This window comes from Mercenaria mercenaria, chromosome 4, assembly GCF_021730395.1.
Source record: "Mercenaria mercenaria strain notata chromosome 4, MADL_Memer_1, whole genome shotgun sequence".
NCBI lineage: Eukaryota > Metazoa > Mollusca > Bivalvia > Venerida > Veneridae > Mercenaria > Mercenaria mercenaria.
Window position 1 is genome coordinate 48,674,334 of NC_069364.1, and position 21,708 is coordinate 48,696,041.

Genomic DNA, 21,708 nt, shown 5'->3' on the forward strand with positions numbered 1-21,708 from the left:
ACCAGTGTTCCTGGATTCTGTACCAGTACTATAACCTGTTCTCCACAGGTAACTGCCAGCTTCTACAAAAGAATCAGAAGATTTTAATACAATTTCTTTTATCAAATCATTACGGAGAGCATTCTTAGTTTTGAAAAGTAAAGGGACATAATTTCATAAAGGTAGGAACAAACTCTCCTATACACCCAAGTATTGAGTATGAACCTTAGATTTTGAAGGGAAAACAACAACAACAACAAAAGAAAACGCTTAACTCAAACTACTTTTTATAGCGGCCTTCACAGCAACATCAACAAAAATGATATAAAAAATTTAAAAAATCTTTGTTGAAGGCTTTTGTTCCATCCTTTTACTGAACTTAATTACAAAATTCATTGATAAAGACTATACATCCAAACCTCCATGCACCATGTCAACAAGACTGCATTTTTTCCAAGATAATTAAAAAAAAAAAGAGAAGCAATTAATGTAAACTGAGTACTTCTGGCATAGTGATAAGACTTTGTCAAACATAGACTTCTATTTTTTGTAAGCAAATTACAGTAGGCATAATTCTTTAAAGTGGCTTTCCATTCATAAATAACCACCCCAGAGGCAGGAAGTTGTTTTCAAATTTTACAAACGATCTGCCATGCTGTATAAACAAAGCCTGCTAAAACGCTAGTTACAAGAAGGTAAACTACTTAAAAAATCACAGGATCCGTTGATTTAAGCGTTAAACCGATTTGCAAAAAAATTCCGTGAATGTGCGACATCAAATGAGCTAAAAATGCCAACAGCAGAGCAAGGATGAAATAATTGCACAACTCGTGTTTAGAAAACGGGAAGTGATAAAAACTGCCGATTTAGCAACTTTTTTCCCCTCTAAGTAACACGTCCTAAGTGTGGTTACAAATGGCGGAAAATAATAATCACCAGGATGTATTATTGTAATACACTTAGAACACTGATCGGAGAAGTGTTTAAGGAAAAAGCATGTCCTTTATGAATAAAGAGAGGCAAACTTTCAATTGCGCATTATGCTCTTTTCGTTAAGTGGTCACGAATGCTAAGGGTTAAGAGGGGATATGATTTATTACCTTGCTTATCGGAAGTTTAAGACAATGCAAGACTTAATAAAAGCACTTCATTTTAAAGTTACTGTTTTTCAATTACACAACTGAAAAATCCCCTTCTGAGAACCAAGCTCAGTAAGTGATTCAATGAACTACTTTCTAAATTATAAATTAATCATACAAAACCATGCACAATTGTCCAAAGTCATCCAAAATATTATTAATCCGAAGTGATGCTCTTCTGTCAACAAATGACACACAGGAAATGCATCAACACTACAGGCTATGCAATTATTTCTTTTCATTTATTTACTTCCTTTCATCTTTGTGATGTCCCTGCACAAGTGTTAGATGCATCATAACTAAACTAATGCCCTAAACAGAACTAGAGCAAGGTCAACTCAGCTTAATATATCATCTTTTTTGTTGATCAGAGCTTCCATGAGAAAGACGACTGAGGAGCTTTCTTCTGCCGAGTCTTCAACCATTGAGATGGCCTTTGCGAGTGCTTCAGTCTCTGCCATGTAATTGCTGCAGTGTTTTCCTGTGGCTGCATGTAGAGTTTCTCTCTTGCCAGATGGGTACTGAATGAAAACTCCTGCTCCTCCATCTCTGATGGCGCATGTAGCTGATCCATTTGTAAACATGAGTCCATGTTTCTGGAGGATAGTCTGCCAGGAGAATGCAGAGCCTGAGTATAATCTGCAAAGTAGTACTTCAGTGGATTCCATCCTATTATGGACTTGCAGGCAATGAAGAGGCAGACCAAATGGCTAAGATAAAAGCTCAGTCAGAACAACCAACAACACCTGAGAGCTACAAGAGAAAGTCACCACCATCAAGGCACTAACGAGGTCAAGGATAGAGGAAGATGCTTTTCATCTCCTTGATCAGTCTGAACAAGTGATGCTGGTCAGGCTCCACTACAGGCACAACAAGCTCAATGTTCACAGGTACAAGAAATACAGAATGGCACCAATCATCAACCTATCCATGTGGTGAGGAAGATCAGACTACACAGCATATAATTCAGAGATGTTAAAGGCATGACTGGGAGCGAGTTGCAACTTGGCCGATAGATACCTCAATCCACCAGAAACTGTATGGAGGCATTGAGGATCTGCGGAAAACCACAAGCTTCATTGAGGCTTCTGGTCTGACAGTGTCGTAGCGAATGAAGAAGAAAAAGAAGAAGATTACTTTTATTGGACTAAAATTCAATGAAGGGAGATAACTCAAAAAGTAAGGAGGGTAAACTTATGGTACTTGCATGCGGCACATCATCATGTCATGCTTATCATTGGTGTCAAGTATTTTTGGAATTCATACATGAATGACAAAGTTATTGACCAGACATGAAATGTGATGATGATAACTTTAAAGAAAACCAAGATACCTTCCTGCAATAATTGACTTAAAGGTAAAGCATGTTTCCTGATACATTCCTGTACTCACCAAATGACAAGTCTGTAAGTGATGCATGCTCTACCTCCTAAATATACGGATACATCTCTGTACTTGCCAAACAACAAGTCTGTAAGTGATACATGCTCTACATCCCAAGTAACGGATACATCTCTGTACTTTTTAATGACAAGTCTGTAAGTGATGCATACACATCCTCTACCTCCCAAGTACATTGATACATCTCTGTACATACCAAATGACAAGTCTGTAAGTGACGCATGCTCTACCTCCCAAATATAGGGATACATCTCTGTACATACCAAATGACAAGTCTGTAAGTGATGCATGCTCTACCTCCCAAATATAGGGATACATCTCTGTGCTTACCAAATGACAAGTCTGTAAGTGATGCATGCGCATGCTCTACCTCCCAAGTATACGGATACATCTATGTACTAACAAATGACAAGGCTGAAAGTGATGCATGCAGATACTCTACCTCTCAAGTATACAGATACATCTCTGTACTTATCAAATGACAAGTCTGTAAGTAATGCATGCTCTACCTCCCAAGTATACGGATACATCTCTGTACTTAAAGTTAACAAATGACAAATCTGTAAGTGATGCATGCTCTATCTCCCAAATATAGGGATACATCTCTGTACTTAGCAGAATTTAATGACAAGTTTGTAAGTGATGCAGGCTCTACCTCTAAAATATATGGATACATCTCTGTACTTATCAAATGACAAGTCTGTAAGTAATGCATGCTCTACCTCCCAAGTATACGGATACATCTCTGTACTTAAAGTTACCAAATGACAAGTCTGTAAATGATGCATGCTCTACCTCCCAAATACATGGATACATCTCTGTATTTACCAAATAACAAGTCTGTAAGTGATGTATGCTCTACCTCTCAAATTTGCGGATACATCTCTGTACTTATCAAATGGTAACAAGTGACGCATGCTTAAGTAAGATATACTTCCCTATCTTACAGCAAGTGGCTAGTAGGGTTTTTTAACATCAATGTGCTAGAGACATTTATAAGCTCTGACTTACAAATCTTAAGGGATATACTTTCCTGTACTAAATTATCAAACTCTGCGGAAGAACTTGAAACACTGAGACAGAGAGAGAGAGAGAGAGAGATGAAAAAGATTTTTTTTCGAATTGCTAATTTTGGCTACCAAACCACAGACTGTTATCAAATAATGAGGCAAAACAATAAACTGTTATGTTCTAATGATTCCCACAGTAATAAACAAGCATATAATATCTTTCATTGAGATCTGTAATAGAGTGTGATAACATCGTTTTATAAAAGTACACATCAAAAGCTTATACATGCCATTGTGAATAGCATAGTCTCTACAAAATATTTCTAGCAAGAACTTATAACACTTCATGTGGAGTTTGGAGTGACAAGTATTTCACTTAGACTTTCATGGTGAAATAACCGACTATAAACCTGTTGATTTTCCAAGCAGATATAATACATTTAGCAGAATTTTTCCAAGGTCAAACGGGGTCATGACCTTCTTGGAAAAAAGATTTTTTTTTTTCTCACAGCATGGAGTATGTGAACCCTTAATGTCAGTGACAGTAACTAGAAAAACAGGTTTTAAGGGTCTTTTCACTTGTATTACAACATGTTTTAGGTATTTATAGATATCAAATTAACATAAATGTCATAAAAATGGTTGTGTCTTGTCTACTGATTGCTTGGTGTGGCTGGGAGGGGGAGGAACAGTTTATACACTTAATTAAATTTAACTGTGAAGGACTTTGATGTCTCGACATACACAAATCAAATATTATATGAAGCTGAAAAGGGAGCCTGTTCTTGAAAATGTAATTTCAAATGTAATTGCTCAAAAATTGATTTGACTTTTCCATATGCAAAATGGCCAAGATAAGCATGTCCCCGTCTTCTGCTTCAAGTTAGTAAACCCCCTGCAAAAAAGAGCATGAGACATGTTTAACTCAATCCAGCTGTTTGAAAGCATTACACAATGTTACTCGCAGCAACTTCAATTTTCTGGAATATTAAAACATGCTAAAATCCCGCTACGTCGTGCTGCGATCCGCTCTCTGCCGCACAAGCCATTATCACTGAGAGCTATTACATGAGCAAAATAACTACGAGTCCCCTATTCTACAGAGTGTTTTTTCTCACAGTCTTAATGAAAAAAAACCTATGCTCCGAGGATTTGTAAGTTCTTATAAATTGTAGGCGGGGATTTAGGGATTCTGTTAATGCTCTTTAACTGTCATGCTGAAGTGTGCCATGCCCCTGTCTTGTGAATCAAAGACTAAATCATTACCCTCCCACATATTTTAAATGAGCATGAATTTTGCAGACATTATTGCTTAATGATATGTATATAAAAAAAAAATTTCACATCAATTGCAGTGGAAATTTTCACAAACTATGCTAACTATGCTTGATGAAACAGATTTTGAAGACCGGTCTAAAATCCAGAGCATCTGATTGGCTGTTTCTGAGATTAATCTTGAAACTGACCAATTAAAAACCATTACCCTATGAGCATGGGATTTGCAGACATTAATGCTTAATGATATGTATAAGAAATTATTTTACATAAATTGCAGTGGAAATTTTCACAAACTATGCAAACTATGCTTGATGAAACAGATTTTGGAGACCAGTCTAAAATCCAGAGCTTCTGATTGGTTGCTTCTGAGATAAATTTTGAAACTGACCAATCAAGACTGCATTCTGAGACTGGTCACAAACTCAGTTTTATAACCGTCAAGCCAATTGTCGCTTTTTAGTAATTCAAGTTTATCATCAAGACTCAAACCTGTGATGCTGCTTGTTCGATGACAATTTGCTAATGATTACATACACAGACTCACCTAGAACAATCAATCAGCTAGAATTTTTAATCCTGGAACTTTGCATATTGTCTGTGTGAAAAAAACAACAACTTTTGCCAATAAAACCCTGCTAATGAAGGGTTTATTTCTTTAGGTTTATAACAAGAAAATATTGGTAAAAATGATAGATGCTCCCCGAAATAAGATTATTGCAGAATAAACCGACTGTGCACATACCTCGTCTTAGTAGTGGAGCTTCCAAAGAAGTTTCTCATAGAACTCCAGCAAGTGGTTGATAAGAAAATGTATGCACAAGACATGCTAGTCTCCTCTCGAGATTGAAGCTTCCGATGAAGAATCACTTAGTATCAGCCAGAGGTTGCTGAGAAATACTGTGGACAAGGATGGCGCTACAGTTTACTAATATTGAACAACAAAAGGGAACATTAAGATAAAATATGAATCTCCTCGTAAAAGTGAAGCTTCCTATGAATTTTCAATGAATTCCAGCCAAAAGTTGCAGACAAATTCTTCAGACAAGGAATGCATTATAGTTTACTAATAATGAATAATGGAAGGGCAATTACTCTGTAAAAAAACATTTCATATGGACATGAAGATATACCAATCTCCGCTTGTAAATGAAGCTTCCTATGAAGTTTCATTAAATTCCAGGCGGCCACTGGCTGCTGAGGCACACTCCTAACAAGAAATTATGCTACAGTATACTTATATAATACTTGTAGAATAATCAAAGGGCAATAAGTCAGTGAAAAATCATCCAACCAGAACAGGAAGAAAATATGCTCATCTGAAGCTTCCTATGAAGTTTCCCTGAATTCCAGCCAGTGGTTGCTGAGGAATACTCTGGACAAGATATGGTTCCATAGTATACTAATGTTGAATAATCAAAGGGCAAAAACCCAGTGAAAAATCATCCAACCGGAACATAAAAATAATATGCACATCACCTCTTGAGAGTGAAGCTTCCTATGAAGTTTCACTAAATTCCAGCCAGAGGTTGCTGAGAAATATTTGGAACAAGAATTGTGGGATGGACGGGCGAATGACATGTGGCAACATTCCCCATATGGGGAGAATAAAAAGACTTCACTATGTGGTGGTGTTTAGGATATACTTTTCCAAACTCTTCCTTGAGGTTCTAGGTTCAAATCAAGGCTGGACATTGGCAAACATGACCATACCTTGTCTGTAATATCTGTTCATACGGATACCAATGGGTCTCAAAACTCTTGAATCTGATTGGTTGATTCTGGACCAAAACTTCAATCTGACTAATGGCACTAAGGTGGTATTCTAACTATTCCAAAGGAGAAATTATGGATTAAAATAAATGGATAAAACTAAACATAAAAACAGGATATATAAAAGTTCAATGGCATTTTTATCAGGGTTTCCGAATGAAATCTGTCAATCAAATTATAGACAGATGTATCAAGAGATCCTGTATCAAATTGGACAGTAATTGTCCGTTATGCATAGGAGGGTAAAGCAGATGGGAATATGGTAGGAAATAAGCCAACAATATATAAACATGTATTTTATGAACAAGCCTTTAATTCCTTCCTCTCCTAGCGGGGGTTCTGGCTTTTTCAACAGTTACCTTAAACTGTATATTACTGGGCCGAGACTCAAGAAATCATGAACTTAGAATTAAAAGTATTGTCAAAATAATATTACAGTCATATTTATCTTATGTCAATTTTAAGTTTCATACTGCAGACCATCAAGCAAGATTTCATATATGCTGCAGTCAGAAACGTTCATTGATGCAACAAGAAACTTTGTAATGACAGGGGTGTGATGTCCCTATATGGATGCCGGTTTAATAGATTTCTGGCTTAAAGGGTAAGGAAAGCCTGAAAATAAGTTAATTTTATATGAAAGCCATCCTCAAGCCTTTCATAATGCTGAAAGAATTTTTAAAATCAGACAACTATTGAAAAAGATATGGCAGTTTGAAATTTAAGAAAATGGCTGATAATGGAGGCAGCCATTTTAGTGTGTTTATGATGTCACTTACACACTGCCGAATAATTTTTTTAACAAATAACCTTTTAAAAGACTAATTTTCATATGTTTCTTGAGTGTAAGATGTAAAACATGATAATTTCTTTCTTTATAGCTGGAAAAAGTAGAGAAATTATTTTACATTATTAAGTAAACGCAGTTCAAATGAGTATCTACAAATTTATTAAATCCGCCATTTTGTTTTTTGTTGCCATGGAAACAAAATGGCCACCAATTTCACCAAATATTTAAATGCTCATAACTTTCTCATTTTTACTCCGATTCTGAAAAATCTTTCACTTCTTTAAATGATTTAAGAAATCCCAACTGACAAAATTAACATTAAAACAACAATGCCTTTCCCTTTAAGCAATAGTAATACTATGTGCAACCAGCACTGAAAGTCTAAGCCAGTGCTAGGGGGCATGAGAGGTATTGGGATTTTCATTGCCTCTCATGAACAAACTCGATGAAACTGAGTATGTTATTACTGTGCTTGGCTGCATTCTATGCTTCCAAGGAATCTCCTTACAGATTTTATTACTTTGCCGATCATATGTCTCCTTTAAGAGTTCTGTCTGGGAGATACATGTATAGCCCCAACTGGTCATTGACAAACAAAATTCTGACTTATTTATTAACAATAAAGTCATACGTACAAAGTCACATGTGTATCTTTTTTCATTTCATTTGCCAGCTCTCAAAACATGGATTGAATTTTTTAGGGCTAAAAATACTAAAAAATACAAATTTACTGTATAAAATTCTTATTTAAGGTACAATTTTCCTATAAAATTCATGCAGTCTCCACAATAATTTACATCACATTTTATGTTACAAATCTAGAAATTTGGTCAGCCGCAATATTTCTGAAAATTCTATATCTTACTTCATATTGCCATAAATTTTTTGGGGATACCCACAAAACATGCAGAACTTTTATTAGTATAAATACAGCCACATTTCGCTGTTAATTTTCTCAATGAGCATGTTTTAATCCATGCAGTTGGCTGTTTGGATTACTGGGTTTCCGACCACCTGCCTGTTCTGCAACATTCTCCAGCCGCTTAAAATGTCACGGAAAACCGTTACTGAATGGAAGTCTGTACATTCCCATGCACCGGATTACCGACACTGTTTTGTTTTATAAATGCTTAATTCCTGGCTCAAGTTCAAATTTATATATCCGTGGTGCCAGGAATATCACAGGTTAAAGACATAAAATTTCCGAACGATCCGCAACACCAGTTCTAGAGCATATGCAAGCATTTAAAGCCGTATTTAAAACGCAAACAACCGGTCATTAACTTAATTTTTTTCTAACAGATACCAGTAAAATTATGTAATCATCTAACCTCTGTTATAAGCATTAAAAATTATGTGTCTGAATTTCATCTACCCACTCAAAAAAAACAAACTAAATTCAAAGCTGTATCAAAATGTTTTATATGTACACAACCTTAATACACCAATCAAAACTGTATGGCCAATATTTCTGTTATTCAGTATATACACAGCATTTCTTGAGACAGTACCGATGGAAAAAAATTCATATGGAACAATTCATTCTGGTAGAATTTACCACATCTTAGCATATTAAAGATGTAGCTAACTTCCTGTATAGAAAACATGTTAAAAGTTAAACTTAATTAATGTCACACATTTTTCATCCTTTTGGGAGTTTCTTTTTTCAATATCAGTGGATAAAGACAATGAAAAAATAGATGTTAGTTGGTAATTCTATAAAAAAAAATCAATGAATTTTAATGTGACAATCTGGCTAAGGCATTTATTTATTTTGATTTAGATAGAAACATGAGGCATGAGGAATAACCACCTAAACAGAATGTCAAAACACTATGGGAAGAAAAAACATTGTTCTAGAAAAAATAATAATTAAAATGTCCTTCTATTTTGAGAAAAGACAGACTTCATTATTCTATGAGAAAAATTACAAAACTTACAAATGAGTTTTCAGTCCATATGGAACTATCCTATGTTTTTGCTTGGTAATTTCTAATTTTTCAATCTTTACAAGGCCCAAAGTTAAAAAACTGGGTCTGGGGACCAGTCTCAAATCCCAAGCATTTGATTGGTTGATTCTGAGCTCAAACTTAAAACTGACCAATGGGAGGACAGCATTCTGAGACTGATTTCAAAACTCAAGTTAGATATTATATTTCAACACAATAAACTATCTTTGACAAATGACTGAATGAATCAATCAAACTTAAGAAATATCCCTGAAAATCAATGAGCTGACAGATCTTGTAACATTTCCATGCTGAGCACTGAACACGTAATTTTAGGTCATTTAACTTTTTTCTTTACAAGACAAAGAACTTGAAGAGGGTAATCTAGGTACATTTTAATAACTTAACTTTCAATTTATTTAAACAGCTTCTCGGGCAATCAGTTCTATCAAAACCATATGGTTTTACATCATTTTACAGTTTACAAGTTCCTGCAGCAGAAGCTGATTAACATTTCTGAAACAGACTATAATAAGTCATTATGCGTCATAACCTGAAACAGACTATAGATTGTGAATGAAGATTTTTATGAATGGAACTGTATTCTGCAATTTCCCAGGGTTCTCAAGCTTCAAGCATTCACAAAAACTGACATGATTAGATAACAGCGCCACACTTTTCCTTTCTCTTTGAAGTTGCTACTGTAAATGACTGACATTTTGAGAATTATGTAATTGGTTATTATGAAACTATGTCATTTTCAGACAGTTTTTCATGCAATACAAATCAAAAAGAATTTATATATAGACGCAGAAATGAGAAAAATTCCCACGAATACAAAAATACATTTTCATTTATACGAGTGAAAAAAAAAAGACAGACTAAATTCTCTCACAACTCACAAAGTATTTTTTAAACTTTGAGTTTAACAATTAAGCGACTTATTTGCACTAATGCTATGTCTGGTAACTGCCTTTTTAAAATATATATATATACATACATCTATCTCTTAATACTTTTTGACGGTCAAGAGCATGGCACACAATGTTAAAAGGCTGTTACTGGCACACAAGGTTAAAAATGATTGAGGATTTAAAAGACTGTAAATATGACTGGACATAATCTGCTTACTGATAAGCCTTCAGTACATGAATCTATATTTTTAATACCCTTTTCACAATTTTAACATTTTTTCTTACAATGAACGACTAGTTCACATCTAGTCAGACTCCATACATAATTATGAACTAAAAAGAATTGGCACTAGACAAAATACCATTTGGGCGGAAATGCACTTTTGGAAAAAGTATTTTTAGAAATTCAAATGCTAACAAAATGGCAGAATGACAATTTAATTATCAACAAAAAACACTAACATGCACCATTCTGTTTCATGTTAAACTGAATCCTTTACACATGTTCAGAAAGAAAAATTGGTGGGTTTCAATTTCAAAAGTAAACAAGAGGGCCATGATGGCCCTATATCGCTCACCTGTTATCATTGCACTTAAGGACAAGTCTTCAAGGTCAAAAGATCATAATAGAAATCAATCAAAAGAATTATGAGAAAATATAGTTGAAATTTTCTTTAAGTAACTTTAAAAACAAGATTTGAAAACTTTTTGTAGAGGTCCACTAGGCAATGCTACATGTCAAATATCTAAGCTCTTCTGGTTTATTTTTAGAAAATTTTGAAGATTTTTCTATGTACAATCAAGTAACCCCATGGGGCATGGTCAATTTGACCCCAGGGGTCATGATTTGAATAAACTTTGTAAAAGTCTAATAGGCAATGCTACATGTCAAATATCTAAGATCTAGGCCTTCTGGTTTATTTTTAGAATTTTTTTTTAAGATTTTCCTGTGTAAAATCAAGTGACCCCTAGGGCGGAGTCAATTTTGACCCCGGGGGACAAGGTTTGAACAAATTTTGTAGAGGTCCACTAGGCAATGCTACATGTCAAATATCTAGTCTCTAGGCCTTCTAGTTTATTTTTAGAAAATTTTTGAAGATTTTCCTATGTAAAATCAAGTGACCCCTGGGGCGGGGTCAATTTTGACCCAGGGGGTCATGATATGAACAAATTTTGTAGAGGTCCACTAGGTAATGGTACATGTGAAATATCTAAGCTCTAGGCCTTCTGGTTTATTTTTAGAAAACTTTTGAAGATTTTCCTATGTAAAGTCAAGTGACCCCTAGGGCGGGGTCAATTTTGACCCCCGGGTTATAATTTGAACAACTTTAGTAGAGGTCCAATAGGCAATGCTACATGTCAAATATCTAAGCTCTAGGGCTTCTGGTTTTTGAGAAGAAGATTTTTTAAATATTTTCCTATGTAAAATCAAGTGACCCCTGGGGCGGGGTCAATTTTGACCCGGGGGCCATGATTTGAACAAATTTTGTAGAGGTCCACTAGGCAATGCTACATGTGAAATATCTAAGCTCTAGGCCTTCTGGTTTATTTTTAGAAATTTTTTGAAGATTTTCCTATGTAAAATCAAGTGACCCCTGGGGCGGGGTCAATTTTGACCCCGGGGTCATGATTTGAACAATTTTAGTAGAGGTCCACTAGGCAATGCTACATGTCAAATATCTAAGCTCTAAGGCTTCTGGTTTTTGAGAAGAAGATTTTTTAAGATTTTCTTATGTAAAATCAAGTGACCCCTGGGGCGGGGTCAATTTTGACCCCGGGTCATGATTTGAACAAACTTGGTAGAGGTCCACTAGGCAATGCTTCACACCAAATATCTAAGCTCTAGGGCTTCTGGTTTTTGAGAAGAAGATTTTTAAAGTTTTCCTTTCGGTTGCCATGGCAACCAGTGTTCTGCATGGAATTCAATTCTTTGAACAATTTTGAAAGGGGGCCATCCAAGGAACATCCCTGTGAAGTTTCATCAAAATTGGCCTGTTGGTTTAGGAGGAGATGTTGTTTAAAGGAAAGTGTGGACGGACGTACAACGGACGGACGTACAACGGACGGACGGACGGACGCCGGACGGTGAGCGATCACAATACCTCACCCTGAGCACTTTGTGCTCAGGTGAGCTAAAAAAAAGAAACTTGAAAGAAATTTATTTGCTGATATAAAAATAACTGACACCAAAGGTTTTATCTGCCCCCGCCTGAATTTTTCTGCGTACGAAGGACGTCCTAAAGCAAGTTATCTGTAATATTGCAGCTGGTAAGAATTACTGAAGTGTTCATAATTATGAAATATTAATTAGCATTATGAAATATTAATTAACATTATTAGATGTTAATAACAAGATGCTGCTGCATATATTTCTGTATAAACACACTGCATGATAAATCACGACACTTTATAACACGTACAGTTCAAAACACTTCTGCCACATCAAAAAGTTCTGCATATTCATTGATGCATAGGGTGGTTTCGCAAACACTTAAGAAATCTGCATTCATAACAAACATTTTCTGCTTTATATATATATATATATATCCCATAATGTTAATATCTGAAGCATTTAAAAATGATTATACTATAATGTTAATATCTGAAGCATTTAAAAATGATTATTTTATAAAGATAAATAACATATATTTTGAACGTGTTGGGATATTTGGACAGTATGTTTTTTTTTTATTACATTTTTTTTGTTGCCACTTTCAACATGAAACATTTTTTTCTGGATTCCAAGCCATTAGTTTAATTAATGACACTTATATATAATTAATCAGTCTATCTGTCCCTATAAATCCTGTATCAACGAAATAAAATTTCGCCACGCCCACCCTGGACCCACCAGTAAGCATTCATCTTTGTCTAAATCCTTATATTACCAGAATCAGGCGAGCGACATAAAACAGGACTGTAACCAGGCTACATGCTACTTGTTTTTCGTGTAACAAGTTATATTTTAATATATTTTCTCTAATTTTCAAGCACTTAAAATGAAAGTAACATCAGTTGTTTATCTCATAAAGTGGCGAGGAATAAATGGTAGATAATCTACAAAGTATGCAGTTTATTTGTCTTTAATGTAAAATGTAGGTCAATTTAAATGGGTGCTTACCGAGATTAATTTTTTAATAGCCTGTTTTTTTCGCATCATAAATGAATATTTTCATTTATCAAAGGAAATCTGTTTTCTTCAGCCTCGGTTTTTTTTCTCATTTTTTTTGCTGACTAAGATGCTTATAGAAGTTTAAAATGTCAAAAGTTTGAAGTTTATCAGAGTGCAGTCAACAGTCAGTGTAGAACAGTCAAAACAGTTGATATGTTTTCAGCCAAAACTTCATATTTCAAACTCCTGTTAAAGTACATTAAAGGCGTTTTGTCATTCTAATTGACAACAGTCATGTGTGAATGCTTGTGGACAGATCATCACGGAAGTTTCAGGGGTGTTGTTTATAAAATAATGATGAAAATGGATGTCCGCATACTGAGATATACTACAAGTACACCTGGTTTTAGTTTCAGCTCCACATTTCATGCAATTTTGGTATAACACACCTTTTGCTAAAGCAAAGGCTCATGCCCAATTATTTCATATTCATCCTCATGTAATAAACCATCCGCCATGGGGTGATCTTGTTTGGGTGGGGTGGGGTTTTGTGCTGTTTTTCAACAGTATTTCAGTTAACAGTGGGCAGTTACCTAACCAGTTTTCTTGGAGTCTGTACCAGTACTGCCAACTTCTCCACAAGTAACTGCCAACTTCTCCACATGAATCAGACGTTGAGGATGAAACAACTTCAGACACAATATCACTTATTAAACTGTCATAGAGAACATGCATGGTGCCTAGAGACTGAACTCATGACCCTATGATCTGTAGAATTTGCTCTCCCTATTAAGCTAAGTGGGCGGGCTGAGAGTCATAGTATGGCCAAAGCTGGAGCTAAGACCCATAGTGAGTTGGAGCTGGAGTAAGAGCTATAGTTTAGTGGGACCTGGTGCTAGGAGACATGGTCTGTTGGAAGCATGGTTTATTTGGACTGGAGTTAAGACCATGGTTTGATGGAAGAATAAGCTAAGAGCAATGGTCTGATGAGGCTGAAGCTATAAGCCATGGTCTGATGGAAGATAGAGCTACAAGCCATGGTCTGGTTGAACTAAAAGCAATGGTCTCCGGGAGGGGCTGGAGCTAAAACACCAAGATTTGGTGGAAGAAAGTGCCAAAAGCCATGGTCTGACAAGAGCTAGTTATAAGAGCTATGGAGTGGTGACAGCTGGAGCTAAAAGCTAACGTTTTCATTCGAGACATGAAGAAAAATCTTTAAGCCATAGAATTTTAGGTGATGACCTTGACATTGCTGAGTTTTCCATCAGTTCATTCTTATAGATATACAATTTCTGATTCATATTGTTAACAGTATTTTGAACTACATTAACCTACAACTTAACACCGATGAACATTTTGTGTTTTAGAATAACTTGATATACATTTATTTCCTTCATTTGTATTTCTATGTTTCTGGTCAAAGGGAGGTAAATCATACAGACATGTTGTAAAAAATGCACTTGGACAGGTCCATACAATTCTGTTATTTCAAAATTCAGACAAAATGATATTAATTCATAGAAAACATAAAGGTCCAAAATGGAGTTCTCTCTTTCAAAAAACCACCCATATTATATCTCTGCAATGTATTTAGACATCATAATGTATAATGCATTTGACATTACAAGTGTATTATGCATTTAGCTTAAAAAAATGCTGAATTTTATTATTCCGGCCCTGTTCCTAAAACTATGCAATGAATATTCTATCTGTATCTGCAACCGACTCCATAAATCTTCCAAGGTGTGTCCACTAACGTTGGTAAGGTGAAAAAGGACGATATAAGAATTAACAAGTTTTGTGACATTTCTGACCTTGCTATACCTGAGTAAATCAGAAAACATATTATACTAGTCAGTATCAAAACATGTATATGAACACATCTCCAGCACATATAAGATTTATTCTGCTGTATAAGTCCAAATATTCAAGGTATTGTTGAATGCTATGAAACATTTATTGAAAAAAAAATTGGGTCAAAATTAATACTTGAAATTAAGAATAACGGGTAAATTATTTTATCTATCTAAAATTTGTCAGAATAATTTTCTTCAATCAACCCTCAGCCTGCTGGCGGCAAGTGATTCTGTCTTTGCGACCAGTGCAGACCAAGATACGCCGGCTGATCACGGTCAGCACTGTTTGCCATTCAGTCAGTATCTTTTTGATAAGCACCCCTTTTAACAGTTAATGATACTGTCCAACTTGAAAGATGGCCAAGTTCATTTTAGAAATTAAGCAGGGTAAGGGTTAAAGGGCCATTTAAAAAAAACACATCTATGCAAAAACAAACCTGCCATCAAAGAAACATTTACAACAAAACACTAAGGAAACAAGGCAGTCTGAAAGACAGCTAAATCCCCTTCCACTGGTATGGACAGTGAAAGGGTAAACCTTTGACTTTGAGCTGTGACCTTGACCTTGAACTGACATGGCTGATTCATGAAATCGGCACATTGTCCAGATGAGGTGATCATTTGACACAAGTTTCATGAAAATCCTTCAAGGGGTTTAGGAGATACAGAGCTCAAACCTTTGACCATGAGTTATTAATACTTGAAATTAAGAATAACGGGTAAATAATTTTATCTATCTAAAATTTGTCAGAATAATTTTTTTCAATTAATCCTCAGCCTGCTGGCGGCAAGTGATTCTGTCTTTGCGACCAGTGCAGACCAAGATCAGCCGGCTGATCACGGTCAGCACTGTTTGCCATTCAGTCAGTATCTTTTTGATAAGCACCCCTTTTAACAGTTAATGATACTGTCCAACTTGAAAGATGGCCAAGTTCATTTTAGAAATTAAGCAGGGTAAGGGTTAAAGGGCCATTCAAAAAAACACATCTATGCAAAAACAAACCTGCCATCAAAGAAACATTTACAACAAAACACTAAGGAAACAAGGCAGTCTGAAAAACTGCTAAATCCCCCTCCCTTGGTATGGATAGTGAAAGGGTAAACCTTTGACTTTGAGCTGTGACCTTGACCTTGAACTGACATGGCTGATTCATGAATTCTGCACATCGTCCAGATGAGGTGATCATTTGACATAAGTTTCATGAAAATCCTTCAAGGGGTTTTGGAGATACAGAGTTCAAACCTTTGACCATGAGTTATGACCTTGACCTTGAGTTGACATGGCTGACTCATGAGTTCTTGATGAGGTGGTCATTTGACCCAAGTTAAATGTAAATCCTTCAAGGGGTTTAGGAGACACAGAGAGGACACAAAATGGAAGGCACAAACAATTGACCCTAAGTTGTGACCTTGACCTTGAGCTGACATGGCTGACTCATCAGTTCTGCACATTGTCTAGGATAGGTGATCATTTGACCCAGGTTTCATATGAATCCTTCAAGGGGATTAGGAGATACAGAGTGGACACAAAATGGAAGGCTCAAACCTTTCACCCAGCGTTATGACCTTGACCTTGAGCTAACATGGCTGACTCATGAGTTCTACACATTGTCTTGATGAGGTGATCATTTGATCCAAGTTTGATGAAAATCCTTCGAGGGGTTTAGGAGATACAGAGTAGACATAAAATGGAAGGCTCAAACGTTTGACCTTGAGCCGACATGGATGACTCATGTGTTCTGCACATCCTCTTGATGAGGTGATAATTTAAACAAAGTTTCATAATTATCCTTCAAGAGGTTTAGGAGATACAGAGTGGACACGAAATGGTAGGCTCAAACCTTTGACCTTAAGTTGTGACCTTGACCTTGAGCCAATATGGCTGACTCATGGGTTCTGCACATTGTCTTGATGAGGTGATCATTTGACCCAAGTTTCATTATTATCCTTTAATGGGTTTAGGAGATACAGAGTGGACATGAAATGGAAGGCTCAAACCTTTGACCTTGACCTTGACCTTGAACTGACATGGCTGACTCATGGGTTCTGCAGATCACCTTGATAGGTGATCATTTGACCCAAGTTTCATGAAAATCCTTCAAGGGGATTAGGAGAACCAGAGCAGACACAAAATGTTACGGAAGGACTGAAGGACGGAAGATGGAAGGATGGCCAGAGACCATTCCTATAACCTCTCACCACTCGTGGCGGGGGATTAAACAAGAGGACCATGATGGTCCTGAATTGCTCCCCTGTCCCCGCATGACCCAGTTTTGAACTGAGTATGACATGGTTTTTTCTATTATTTGACATAGTGACCTAGTTTTTGAGCTCATGTGACCCAGTTTTGAACCTGACCTAGATATCATCAAGATAAAACTTCTGACCAATTTTCATGAAGATCTATTGAAAAATATGGCCTCTAGAGAGGTCACAAGGTTTTTTATTATTTGACCTACTGACCTAGTTATTGACGGCATGTGACCCAGTTTCGTACTTGACCTAGATATCATCAAGGTGAACATTCTGACCAATTTTCATGAAGATCCATTCAAAAGTATGGCCTTTAGAGAGGTCACAAGGTTTTTCTATTTTTAGACCTACTGACCTAGTTTTTGACTGCACGTGACCCAGTTTCGAACTTGACCTAGATATCATAAAGGTGAACATTCTGACCAATTTTCATAAAGACCCCATGAAAAATGTGACCTCTAGAGTGGTCACAAGCAAAAGTTTACGGACAGACAAGTTTACGGACGGACGTCCAGACGGACAGACGACGGACGCTGCGCAATCACAAAAGCTCACCTTGTCACTTTGTGACAGGTGAGCTAAAAATTTATTTCAGGGAAAGACAATTTACTTGATAGACAGTCTGTGTAAATGGCTAATGATAACATAATCTATTTGAACATAACTGCAAGAGACTCTTATGGCGTGGTCACACTACACGTAGTTAATTGTAGTAAGGAATGATCGTAGTTGATCGTAATTGATCGTACTAAGTGTAGTTACGCGTAGATAATCGTAGTCAAACATAGTAATGATCGTAGTTCGAACTTATGATTTGTCCCTAGTAAGCAAATAATTTTTCGACATGTTCAAAATCTGACTACGATTTACTACGATATTTTGACCCTACTGTGACCGTAGTTTGAACGTAGTTGATCTTAGTTAAACGTACTTGATCGTACTTAACAGTAGTGTGTATAGTTCTTGATCGTAGTACAAGAAAAACACATCGACAGTACGGTTCAACTACGATCAACTAGTGCTCCACTACGGCTAAACTAAACAAGGGTTCCACTATGGCTAAACGCTTTTCCGTAGCTCAACATAGTTGATCGTAATCTGTCGTAGTTGTTCGTACTTCGATCGTAGTATATACGTAGTGTAACGTAGTAACTCGTGGTAAGACGTAGTGATACCCTAGTTAACCCTACCCGATTTACCTGTAGTTGAACGTAGTTGTTCGTACTTACACGTACTTCAACGTATGACAAACTACGTTTAAAAGGAACTACGACCAACTACGTGCGTGAACGTAAATGTGACCATTGCTTAAGTTACTTGAAACCTGACCCCTGTGACCTTGACTTCATGAGATGTAGGCCTGGCACGGTACACTTCTTATTGAGGTTTAAATTTTGCATGATCTTTTCATTTTCTTGATACAAGGCTATTTAGTCCAGTCAGATTGGGTGTAAGAACAAATACAAGTGTGTGGAATGTCTCCAAACTGGCTTCCCCAAAAACTGGAAATCCCTCCAAAACAAACAGTTCTCTTAGTCCTGGATTTCATTATTATTGTCTATTTAAAAGATCTTCCCTGTAGTTGCCTCTACTCATGGAATCCAAACAGATTTTCAGAATCTTTATAATGTAATTTGAAATGTCCCCTGAATTATGAACAACCACATTAAAAAGATGGTGAATGACACTTATCAAACTAACTCAATTTAACCCTATCATGCTGGTCAGAATTGACTCTGCCTTTGCCACCAGTGTAGATCACGGATCAGCCTGCACATCCGTGCGGTCTGATCAAGATCTGCACTGTTTGCCATTCAGTCAGTATCTTTTTGGTATGCACCCCTTTTTTAACAGTTAATAGTACTGTCCAAATTGAAAGATGGACATTCATTTTAAAAAATTAGCAGGGTACAGGTTAAATCAGAACAGTCCATACAGCCTGTACATTTCAGAACAATATTCAACGCCATTGTTTTGACTTAAACCATTTTCTAAGTAACTGCACAAGTAAAGAAATATTGTTCTAACATAACAGAATGGTGAAACCTAGATCATACTGAAAACTGTAAGGTTAGTTTACTGATCACAAGATAATCATCGCTTTGAAGTCTGGCCACTGTAGATGCACATGGTTCCAGTTATTGATAGATAATGTATTTTTCAGCCTCAGGGCCAGCGAGACATCGACCTATGTTCAAATGATCCTAAACACAATAGGGACAACCTACTGATTAAAGACAATCACCCAATAAAGTTTGATGAGCACATGCTCAAGCATACTCCAGTTATTGACTGCAAACCTTATTCAGTCTCAAGGTCATCACAGTCCTGACCTTTGACACACTGACCCCTAAAAATTATAGCAGTCATCTATTGATCACAGGTAATCATGGTGTAAAGATTAAAAGCCATAAGCCCAAGCCTTCTTCAGATTTTAATAAGGAAAATTTCCAGTCCAAAGGTCATCGTGACATTGAATCAACTGATCCCTAGATACAATAGGGGTTATTTACTGACCATAGGCCATCATCCTATGAGGTTTGATTGCTATAGGCTTAAGCATTCTCTACATATTGATCTGAAACTAAATGGTCTATAAATAGACTGACAGGCATCAGCAAAACATTATAAGTTGCTCAATTCACATGGGAATGTGTAAAATGCTCAAGGTATCCATTGTCTCAAGCAAATCAAATATAAAAATTACAAGAAAAACAACCAAAAACCACAAGAATTGCTTTAATCACCTTTGACTCTCAAGCCAATGAAGCTTGAGCAAACGGCATTTCACGGTACCCATCTTTTTTTGAAGAGAAAGTCAAATGGAGTGTGATAATCACATTCCCCTACTCATTTTAAGCGGGCATAATGACTGATAGAAAATCATGTCTTTACTTATATTCAGCAAGCTCCTTAACTTTTATTTCTTTCTTTCTACTTACCAATTTTAACTGGGTCTTTTTTCTGTGTAAACATAGGAAGGAGGTTTTCTGGTATCTGTATGATGGTGGGTTGTCCCTCGCCAGTCTCTGATGCTTTCTCTTTTATTCCTAGGAACAGAAATATTTTTTGTTAAGTTTTTAGTTACATGGTAGCTTTCAACCTTTTATGGTAAAAGAAGATGCAGAGGCCCCTTTCAGCATTATTAAATGTAGGGGTTGGTTGCATGAGTAGAAGCATTAACCTTCTGTAATCGACAAGCTTCGTCACATGAAAGAATTCAAAACCACAAGTGGGATTCAAACCCACAGTATTGATAGTCTAAAGGCCAAAGTGATGAAGCCTCCCCACTCATATGGAATTTTCCTACACTATGACATCTTGAAAGCCCAATGTCTGTAAAACAATTTCCTTTTTTCTAAGATGAGTTGGGGTATGACCAAAACATAGCTGTTACAATATGATTCCTATCGAAGCTTCATAACAATATGAGGGACAGACAATATCAAGTCAGTTACCACAATCACACAGTCATGCTACCCAAGAGTAACAAAATTGCTTGATTTTTACAGTTTAACTCGTTTATTCTGTTACTGCTTTTTTTCCTTAAATATCTTCATAAATTTGTAGTCACAAGAGCTTGTAGAACACGAAATGCCCCCCCTTGATGCATTCAGTAATTGCACAAGGCACAGAAATTATTTGGTCAATGTACACAAAAGTTCTACTGCTCTGGGTCAATGTGACCTTGACCTCTGACCTACTGACCTCAAAATCAAAAGTGGTCATATGCTGGTCATGATCAACGTCCCTATTAAGTTTCGTGATCCTAGGCCCAAGTGTTCTCAAGATATCGTCCAGAAATGGTTTACCTATTCCAGGTCAATGTGACCTTGACCTTTATCCTACAGATCTCAAAATCAATAAAGGTCATCTGCTGGTCATGACCATCCTCTCTATCAACTTTAATGATCCTTGGCCAAAGCGTTCTTGAGTTATCATCCGGAAACCATTTAACTATTCCGGGTCACTGTGACTTTGACCTTTGACCTACTGACCTCAAAATCAATAGGGATCATCTGCTGTTTATGATTAACCTCCCTGTCAGCTTTCATGATCCTAGGCCCAAGCATTCTTGAGTTATCATCCGGAAACCGTTTAACTGTTCCGGGTCACTGTGACCTTTACTTTTGACCTATTGACCTCAAAATCAATAGGGATCATTTGCTGGTCATGACCTACCTCCCTATCAATTTTTATGATCCTAGGCCAAAGCGTTCTTGAGTTATCATCCTGAAACCATTTAACTGTTCCGGG

The 21,708-nt window shown here is 36.4% G+C and overlaps 1 protein-coding gene across 1 annotated transcript in view; it reads right to left on the reverse strand.

Annotated features, from left to right (window-relative positions):
- The window catches only part of LOC123551614 (zinc finger protein 236-like), a 144,299-nt gene that overhangs the window by 101,409 nt on the left and 21,182 nt on the right, over positions 1-21,708 (reverse strand). Inside the window, exon 14 of the mRNA XM_045340660.2 lies at positions 20,394-20,501. Within this exon, the coding sequence (XP_045196595.2) occupies positions 20,394-20,501 (108 nt within the window). The remainder of the gene's footprint in view (positions 1-20,393; positions 20,502-21,708) is intronic.